The 10,848-nt window shown below is 29.5% G+C and overlaps 2 protein-coding genes across 2 annotated transcripts; both read left to right on the forward strand.

The window, feature by feature from the left end:
* The first annotated feature begins 510 nt into the window (after positions 1–510).
* LOC123305458 (probable dimethyladenosine transferase) lies at positions 511–7,072 on the forward strand. Its single transcript, XM_044887172.1, has 7 exons — positions 511–669; positions 734–920; positions 2,166–2,333; positions 3,771–3,906; positions 4,577–4,798; positions 5,781–5,887; positions 7,022–7,072. Exons 1-7 carry the CDS (start codon positions 612–614, stop codon positions 7,062–7,064), a joined length of 921 nt encoding a protein of 306 aa, XP_044743107.1. The 5' UTR covers positions 511–611; the 3' UTR covers positions 7,065–7,072.
* A 1,250-nt stretch (positions 7,073–8,322) lies between these two features.
* On the forward strand, positions 8,323–9,596 carry LOC123290737 (oocyte zinc finger protein XlCOF22-like). Its single transcript, XM_044871029.1, has one exon. The coding sequence runs from the start codon at positions 8,535–8,537 to the stop codon at positions 9,594–9,596; it is 1,062 nt and encodes a 353-aa protein (XP_044726964.1). The 5' UTR covers positions 8,323–8,534.
* The last annotated feature ends 1,252 nt before the right edge of the window (positions 9,597–10,848 follow it).

Below are 10,848 nucleotides of genomic sequence, written 5' to 3' on the forward strand. Positions count from 1 at the left end.
GTATTCATAGAATCACCTAATTAGTCCATTTCCGGTTATCTGTCCGTCTGTCTGTCAACACGATAACTCAAAAACGAAAAAAATATCAAGCTGAAATTTTTATAGCGTACTCAGGACGTAAAAAGTAAGGTCGAGTTCGTAAATGAGCAACATAGGTCAATTGGGTCTTGGATCCGTACGATCCATTTTGTAAACCGTTAGAGATAGAACAAAAGTTTAAATGTAAAAAATATTCCTCATAAAAAAATGAACAACTTTTGTTTTATACATTTTTTTGTAAACATCACTGTTTACACACGAGGGCGCTAATTAGGTTCAAATTTTATAGTATGTATTAATATTGGAATATCAGTTATGTGTGTGTGGCTATTTAAATGTGGATATCTTTTTTTATTTACGTGACGTCAAAAAACAAACGATTGGGCCATTAACACTGTCTATATATGGTATTTCAACAATTAACTCAGTCAATTGTTTGTTTTCACTTGTTGTAATGACAGATCTGTTGGGTAATCCTAACCTATCATCCAAATAGTAAATACGTCAAACACGTGTTTTGAAATATTTTCATTAAAAGTGAGGATAAATGTGTATATTTGAATATACCAAAAATGCCCAAAATTAAAGCAGAAAAAAAATCTAGAATTCACAATGAAGTGGCCAAACAAGGTAAAATTAAAAATTATATTCCTTTTAAAGTTAATTAATTAAACTTAATTTAAATTTTTTTTAGGGATTATGTTTAATAAGGATTTTGGACAACATATATTAAAAAATCCAGCAATAATAACTGCTATACTAGACAAAGCAGCCGTTCAAGCTACCGATGTTGTTCTTGAAGTTGGACCTGGTACTGGTAACTTAACAATTCAATTATTAAGCAGATGTAAAAAAGTTATAGCCTGTGAAATTGACCCACGGTACAAAATCAATTTAAATTTATGACGGTATACCTTTATGACAATAAATAAAAGCTAAATTATAATATCAAGGGGATTAACTAGAAAAAACGGATTCAATCTTTGGTGTATGTATGCTTATTGTTATTTGCTATAAATTTTTAATGGAACCAAATCGGCAAGACTGATCAACTCACAATTGACTGAGTTAATTGTTGTAATACTCTGTATAGAAAGTGTTGAATATCAGTGCCTGCATTTTTTTTTTATAAATTAGAAAAATTTTAAAAATCAACACAATTTCAGCTTGATATCTCCGACAGCTAACGAGTTTCGAAAAAATGTTTTAAATAAAAAATGTTAGTTTTTTTTATGAAGTTTAACTTTCTAATTTAAAGTGTTATTCTATCTCCTACAGTTAAGGATCTGAGTTAACTATTAAAGGACCCAGAAGACGCAGATAAAATCTGACGGAAGAATATGATGTGTCCCACTTTAATCCAAATAATTTTTGTACGAAACATTTTTTTGTAGTGTATTTTAGAAGATATGTGGGTCCATCGATTAAAATTTGTTACTCTGTGTATAAATAAATATTATTGGGATCAATTCCTACACTGAAGAAGTGCAAGAAGTCCAGCGCACGACGATTATTTTTCAAATAATCTGGCTCTTGGTATAACAATTCCCTTGTGAATTTAGTTTTTATTTAATGTCATATAATAGTGAGGGAAATTTTAACACCGATTTATTTCTGTTTGACGGAGGGATTTTAATAAAGCGATTTTACTGCTTCATGACAGTTTTAACGTAATTGCTGAAAGGTAAAAACATGAATTTTTATTGCCATAACAGACCTGCGGTTATGATATACAAAAAATTGTTTTATATAACAAAAAGCCGTCGCTTGATAATTTTCGTCTGAGTTTATGATCAATAAAAACAAAGAAAATTTAGTTAGCTCATTAACAAAACGAGCTTGGCGAAAATGTTCATTTTTATATTTTGATAAAAAATATAAAAATTTCTTTGTGGATCGATATTCGTAGAATTTTGTTAGAAATAAGCCAATGTTTTCCCCATTTTCTTTCTGATCTTAGGGAAATACTTTCAAATGCCCATTCATATAGAAAAGTTACTTCATTTTTTCTAAGCTTTCTTAAAATTCTCTACGTGTGGTAGTAATGAGGCGGTGTATAAATTTCGCTCGCTGAATAGATTGTATGTGATTGTTATAAAATTTTCAATAACTATTTGGTTTTAAAGGTTAGTGGCTGAACTTCAAAAGCGTGTGCAAGGAACTCAATACCAACCAAAATTACAAATACTTATTGGAGATGTGTTGAAATCTGATTTACCATTTTTCGATTTATGTGTTGCCAATGTGCCATATCAAATTAGTTCTCCTTTAGTTTTTAAATTATTATTACACAGGTAATATTTATTCACAAAAGTATTTTTTTAATGTAGCAATTGTAGCCATTTTAATCATTCAATCAATCAAAAAATAATTTAAACAAAAGTTTTAGAGTTTGATGGGGTACATCATTGGGGTTTGATGGGGTTGCTTTAGTAGCCAATTTAGATCCTAAACGGTAAGAGATAGAATAATACTTTAAATTAGAAAGTTGATCCTGATAAAAAACTAACAATTTTTGTCCAAAACACTCTTTCGAAAAATGTTAGCTTTCGAAAGAAATGTGACTTGAAAATATGTCATTATTGCTTTTAATAGAAAGAAAAAAATACTAACTGCGGAAAAATGCTTCAGCCAAAAGTGCTAAGTTCAATAGAGGACATTTGCCTGTATCCATGGCTTTGACCTACAATTATCGATGAACTTTAAGCGTATTTTCTTTCGATTAAATGCAATAATGACATATTTTTAAGTCGCATTTCCTCACAAAGTTAACGTTCAAATAATATTTTTAAAACAAAAATATTTAGGATCTAAACTAACTATTAAAGACTATTAAGAACTAGGTCCAATCTGATATCAGAACATGATGCTCCCCATCAAACTATGCAACTTTTGTTAAGTAATTTTTTGATTGGTTAATTACAAAACGAGATATTTAGGTGTATAAATTAAAATGGCCCAACCTGTATATTACATAAATTGAAAATTGATTAGGATGATTTATTAATATCCACTCACCTGTTTCCATCTGATAACCGTTCAGTTTTGCCTAAAAATTAGTAAGCACCTTTACTTTGCCGTGTTATTTACATCTTATTTTCTTTTGATTGGTTCATAAATTTTTTTATAAAATCTCTTCTTACAGGGATATGGTGTATTTTATTTATTATGTTTTATAAAATATGTATTTATTTAATTAGGAAACTCGATGAGGGAGAGTCGGTCTCGGTCGGTATTTTCATTTATTCTAAAATGAAGAAATATACAACATGCAAAGTGTCAAATCGTTGTGTATCACTGGTTAAAATCGCAGGGAACTCGAAACAACATCGTTTTTTGCTCATTTTTACACTTCTTCAAATTTGAACCTTTCATTTTTGACGACTTTAAACTTTCATTTTTGTATATTTTCAGCTGAGATAAGATGAGTATGTTTTCGATAGCCAATAGTGTAACCTTTGAACAGATATTACACTCCGATTAAAGAAATGATTTGTTGCTCACTAATTTTAAGCGTTTCAAACGTTTGAAACAACAATCAATCCACTGTCGAAAAGAAAATCTCTTTATTTCGCTGATAATACACAAGTTCATTTCTATATGATAAATTTGTCGAATTCTATTACCACACAAGAATATTTTTATGTAAACATGTATTTTTTTTTATGTATAATGTGAATCGACCTTTAGTAAGTTAATCTAGTAATATGGCTGTATTTACAAATTTTCAGGCCCCAATTTCGATGTGCTGTTTTAATGTTTCAAAGAGAATTCGCACAGCGTCTGGTTGCAAAACCTGGAGATAAATTATATTGTAGATTATCAATAAATACTCAGTTATTAGCTCGTGTCGATATGTTAATGAAGGTAAGTGAGAATAGTAGTCTAGTTCTCTTTTTTAAAATGCGTCTCTCAGTGTTACTGCGGTTTAAAATATTGCGAGCTGTTGTTATAAATTTTCTCTGCATAAAATCGGCATAGAAATATAGAATCATCCATTCATCATCACATTTGATGATGTTTTTTAAAAAAAGAATGTATGCTGGAAATGTATGAAGTAAAATTGCTGAATATGTTTTCAATTTTTAATTCTGTCTTGCTCTAAATTTTCGATTAATAATAGAAGAAAAATTTGATTTTATTGTGTAGATATTTCTCATGAACATAACTACAAAAAGTTTCTAAAAATTTAACTTGTGGCAAACGTTGATTTGGACATGGGTATGTCGTTTTTGTTTTTTGTAGAGTCCATATCGTGAACAAAAACTTATGCACTAACGACCTCTGTTGTTGCTTAAGTGAATTTAACCGGTAAGTATGAGATCTAAAATATCGACAATTGGGTAGGTACAAGTTTCTTTTTTGCGGCAAAGAACAAGAATTTTTTTTTTATATGTGGGTTTTTCTCTATCTTTTCATCGCATTTTGAACTTTTCGCTCATATCTTAATTCGCGTTACTACGTTTTAAAGGAAGGGACTAGACAATATAAAATAATATTATTTTGAATGATTTTCTAAATATAATATTTTTCTTAGGTAGGAAAAAATAATTTTCGTCCACCACCGAAAGTAGAATCAAATGTTGTTCGAATTGAACCGATTCGACCCCCTCCACCAATTTGTTATCCAGAATGGGATGCCTTAACTCGTATTGCATTTACGAGAAAGAATAAAACCTTATCAGCTGCATTTAAACAAGGAGGTGTTACTGCGGCTTTAGAAGCAAATTACAAACGACATTGTAGTTTAAATAATATTGTAAGTGTGTTCACTTTGAAAATTTATTATTACTTCTTGCTAATAGGTCAAGTAAAACTGTAACTGTGAAAAAAATAGGACCAACTTTGGTAGAAATCTTTAATTGGATATCCAGAACCTATTCTGAAAAGTGATCTGTGAAGAGTAAGAATAGCTTAGAATCATTGGCAGGGATAGCGAACCAATGACACAATATTTTGGGCAAGCCATCGATCACAAAGTTCACTATGAACACGTTTTATATTGTAGTTACATGGTGGACTACATGACATATTAGTCAATTTCGTTGACACAACTGTATTTTAAAATTTATTTGTGTTATATTTTCCCAATAATCAAGAAGTCTGACGGTACGTTTATGGCCTCATTAAAAATTTCTTTAGATCTTTAGAAAAAATTACACGTTGATAGTTGATACATAAAGGCTTTCCATCCCTGGTCTATTATAAGATAGATAAAATTATTTAGAGTAGAAGTAATGTCATAAATAATATAACCTGTATACACGTATAAAAACAAATGTTTATAAAATTTAAAAAATCCCCGACAAATGTTTTAGGGTACGCAACCCTAAATTCGCACTTGAAACATAGCTAAGAACACTTTCTATTAAATTATCTTTTTCCTTATAGTCTTCACCAAACTGAACCGATTTTGAATATCATCGCCTCTCTTCCACTTCCACTAAACTCGCAATTGAAATTTTGCTAAGAACACACACAAATCAAAATCGGTTCTTCCGTTTAGGAGATAGATTAACATAAGGCTATTCTACTCCAAAAACTAGAGTTTTTAAATTATTAACGAAGAAAAATCAAATTTATCACCTTTCATTCTCTAAAAAAAAATTAAAAACCGAGGTTTAAATGAAAGATAGTCTTTGTAATACGTTCAGATTATCCCAATAATGGTTTTCGACAAAGTTTAGCTTGGTTCTAATTTTTTGATGTAAAATTATCGTATTATTTATTATATTTTTTAGGCAATTGATCCAAATTTTGACATAAAATCAAAAATTGAAACGATTTTAAAAACAGTAGAAGCTGACCAAAAACGGGCAAGAACAATGGATATCGACGATTTCATTAGGTAGGATATAAATATTTTTAAATACGCACTACATTCAGTTCTGTATTCGCTACAAGTATTTTTGTTAATGTAAAACAGATGGAAGCAATTTATGCCAAAATAATATCGTTCGGATTTTAACCACGGCTTCGTTTATAGGCCAGCATTTAAATGTCGAGACTTTTTAATAACACCAGTTATACTACCAGAAATTCACGTTGAATATCAAATTTCAAAAATAATTTTTAAAAACTTTATAAAATGTGAACCATAAAAAAATACAAATTGAAGAATTCAATTATTTTTGACAGAAATCGATTAAACCGTGATTGAAAGATCAAATAGCGTTAAACATTATTGTTTAGAAGTTGTTTAGAATGTTGATGCTTTTGCAATATAGTCTTTATAACTGAAGAACTTTATATCATATTATTAACAAGTGAAAACAAACAATTGACTGAGTTAATTGTTGAAATACCATGTATAGGCAGTGTTGATAACTCTGTCACATTTCACATACATACATATCTGACATATTTAACTGATATTCTCATATAATGCGCAAGTGTTGATGCACAGTCGTTTGTTTTTTTTGACGTCATGTAAATAACAAAAGATATTCACTTTGATATTCCTATATTAATTACATACTATAAAATTTGTACCTAATTAACGCCCTCGTGGGTAAACAGTGATGTTTACAAAAAAATGTTTCAAACAAAAGTTATTTATTTTTTTGTAAGGAACATTTTTTACATTTAAACTTTTATTCTATCTCTAACGGTTTTCAAGATGGGTACTACGGACCCATGACCCAATTGACCCATGTTGCTCATTTACGAACTTGACCTCACTTTTTACGTCCTAAGCACGCTGTAAAAATTTCAGCTTGATATCTCTTTTCGTTTTTGAGTAATCGTGACCACAGACGGACGGCCGGACAGCCGGACGGACGGACGGACGGACAACCGGAAATGGATTAATTAGGTGATTTTATGAACACCTATACCAATTTTTTTTTTGTAGCATCAATATTTTTAGGCGTTACAAACTTGGGACTAAACTTATAATACTATGTATATTTCATATATACATGGTATAAAAGTGAAATGTCATTTGTTTTTCCCAAAATCTAATTAAAATTATCTTTTTCAGCTTATTACACGCATTCAATTCAGAGGGCATTCATTTTGCTTGATGTGCTTCATTTATTTAAATAATTTTGTTATATTTTAAATTAAATTAATAAATAAAAACTAAAAACATATTTTTGTTTGTGTAAATAAAACCCAAATACTAATTATACCTCTTTCTACAATGTCATCCGATTGCGCCTAAATTATACCCCAGTACTCCACCCGCAAAATCATTCAAATTTAATTATTTTTAATGATTTTGCGAGCGGAATACTGGGGTGTAATTTAGTCGAAGTCGGATTGCATTGTAACACATTACTTTTGAATACTTTAATCAGGAAACCGCCGCTGGTATTATTGCACTGACGCTCTTATATTGCCATCACAATATCAGTAAATAAAGTTAATATCGGCATATTCTTGGTTTGTAAACGTATTTCGCTTTCAACTAATGATAATCCAGGATCAAATGAAACTTGTTTGAAATAACCAATATTCGCTTGGTATATGTTTTTGTTGTTAAATATTATATAATTTTATGTTAGGCTATAATTTCTTGTTTCAACAAGTTTCTTTTTTCTTATCAAGTCGTTCAAACCAAAGTGGCGCTCAAGAGAGAGTGTAGATTTTAGTGGACATCTTTGCATAGTAGTATAATAAACGAACCTTTTTCCTTCAAAAAAATTGTTTGCTGCCTGTAACGAGTTGCGGTTTTATGCATTGACTTCAGAAAATAATCCTAAAAAAACTATATGGTTTAAATCGAAACCTTTTAGTTTTAACCCCCGCGCCATTTTGGTGAAGGGTGTTTAAGCCGTAAAGTAAATCAGGTAGAATAACTTTTAAAACATTTTAAAAAGGTCAAATATCCCAAAATCTATAAAATAACTTTAGTTTGTGAACTTAAAATGTTTTTAAAAGTTTTTATCAGAGAACATATCAGTAAACAGATGAATAAGTTAAGATTTTTATTTCTAACTGACGATGATAGATGGTGTAACAAGCTAGTAAATTATAAATAAAAATATTAATATTATAATTTACTAGCTTGTTATACCATCTATCATCGTCAGTTAGAAATAAAAATCGCCTTAAACTTGTGCATTTAACTTATTCATCTGTTTATTGATATAGTCTGCTAATGTGCTCAACTGTTTGTTTTTTATACTACTAATTTACGACTGTCAACTATCACTGGAAAAGAAAAAATAATGGCAGATAAAAATACGGATTTTTTAAACAGCGAAAAACATATTAAAATTGAAAACGATTTAAATAATACAGAATTTATTATTGTTAAAAATGAAATATTCAATAAAAGTGAGACAACGGAATATCAACAAATTAAAAAAGAAACACCTGAAGATTTTATTACGACAGAGCTAGAAGAAGGAGGAATCCTTTTAAACAATCAGTTGTTTAAGGATAAATATGAACATATTAAACTTGAACAGCAAATAAAAACTGAATTAGTCATTAGGGATGAAATATTTGGTGAAAATGAAGGTGAAGTTGGAGATGGAGAGTTTATTATGAAACAGCAATTAAATGAACAAGAACGAATTTTTACCGGAGAAAAATGTTTTTTATGCAAAATTTGTGGTAAAACATTTAATCGACAAAGTAGCTTAAGTCGACACAATCAAACTCATACCGATAAAAAACATTTTCCATGTGAAGTATGTGACAAAATATTTACTGTACAAAGTAAGTTAATTAATCACTTACGAACTCATACTGGAGAAAAACCTTTTGCTTGTGATAATTGTGATAAAACATTTAGTGTGAAGAATAATTTAATTTTACATATTAAACGAATTCATACCGGTGAAAAACCTTTTTCTTGTGAAATTTGTGATAAAGCATTTACTTCGAAATATAATATGAACCAACATAAACGAACCCACACAGGAGAAAAACCTTTTTCATGTGACGCTTGTGATAAAACATTTGCTCAGTGGGTCAGTTTAATTCAACATAAACGAACTCACACTGGAGAAAAACCTTTTTCATGTGAATTTTGTGATAAAATATTTACTCTACAAGGTAGTTTAATCAAGCATACACGAACTCATACTGGGGAAAAACCTTTTTCTTGTGATAATTGTGATAAAACATTTGCTGTGAAGGGTAATTTAATTTCACATATTAAATATATTCATACCGGAGAAAAATCTTTTTCTTGTGAAGTTTGTTATAAAACATTTACTTCGAAACAGAAGATGAATGAACACAAACGAACTCACAGCGGAGAAAAACCTTTTTCATGTGATGCTTGTGATAAAACATTTGCCGTGAGGGGTAATTTAATTTCACATATGAAACGAATTCATACCGGAGAAAAGCCTTTTACTTGTGAAGTTTGTTATAAAACATTTATTTCCAAATATAGTATGAATCTACATAAACGAACTCATACTGGGGAAAAACCATTCTCATGTGAGGTGTGTGAAAAAAAATTTCCTCGACAAAGCAGTTTAGATTTACATAAACGACTTCATACAGGTGAAAAACCTTTTTCTTGTGAATATTGTGATAAAACATTTACTTTAAAACATTATTTAACACTGCATAAACGCACTCACAAACTATAATTAAACAAAGTAGCTGTTTGTGTGATATGTGATAACTTGATTTGTTTGACTCGAAATGTAAATAAAGAGTGATATAATTTGTAAAATAAATAAAATATGATTTGTAATTTATTATAGTTTTAGTAATAAACCAGGACGATTTTGTTTAATTTGTTTTTTCCGTGCTTTGCTTTACCTGAAACTTCTGACACTACACATTGTCTTCTTTATTAATCGGAAAATCTGAATCTACATTTTATCGTTGTACGAAAAATTTGAAACAATGGTTAGAAACCCATAAGTATAAAGTTCGAACAGGCAGAAAAAGTTAAGAACAAAACATTGAAGATAGAAACTTGAATTTTTTTAACAGATTTCTAAAGGAAACACAGTATAAAAGATTTTCTTACAAAATCTAATATAATATAGAATGAATATTTGATACAGAACTACTAATAGTTACAGTTCTATATATTATCTACTAAAGTTTTTCTTTCCTCTCGTAGACACTATGTTCTCCTATTCATATTTCTCCTATTCAAGTACCAAAATTAATTGTCATACAATACATACAATATCATCAATTAATTGTCTGAAGAGTCTTTTCTTGTCTTATAAATAATAATGTCTTCTTACTACATATATGATAATGGAAAACAGTATAAAATTCAATCTGTATATTATATAAAAGTATAACTGACTGACTGATAAAACAACGCACAGTCAAAATTTTTGAGAGTAGGGCCATGTTTTGTATGTGGGTTTTTTTTTGTTGGCACAATAGCCTAAGAGAGGGCTTTTTGAAAATTTAACTCTTAAGGTGGTGGGTGGAAAAGTGGATGAAGGTTTTTGGATACATTAGATATACCTATAGAAAGCTACATTATCAGCGAGTAACATGATTTTTTATTTTCAAAAAAATTAAGACTCGACATCAAAAAATTAAAAACAACGAAATTAGCAGGGATATAACCCACCCAGTGAAGCGGGTGGGTTAACTGCTAGTACATTATAAAACCGAAAATGGCTGTATGTTTGTTACGTTTTCATGCAAAAATTACACAATGGATTTTAATGAAACTACAATAAGAATAACACATAGGCTATAATTTATAAAGATAGCAATTTATAAAAGTACCCGCTCTATAAAGGCTATAGCGCGATGTTATTTACTTTTAAAATTGAAACATTTTCATCAAATACGTTTGTGAAACAAATGTTTTATAATTTATGGAACCCATAAGAATACTAGATCAACTTACAAGAAATATAA

This window comes from Chrysoperla carnea, chromosome 1 (assembly GCF_905475395.1).
Source record: "Chrysoperla carnea chromosome 1, inChrCarn1.1, whole genome shotgun sequence".
In the NCBI taxonomy this organism is placed as follows: Eukaryota; Metazoa; Arthropoda; class Insecta; order Neuroptera; family Chrysopidae; genus Chrysoperla; species Chrysoperla carnea.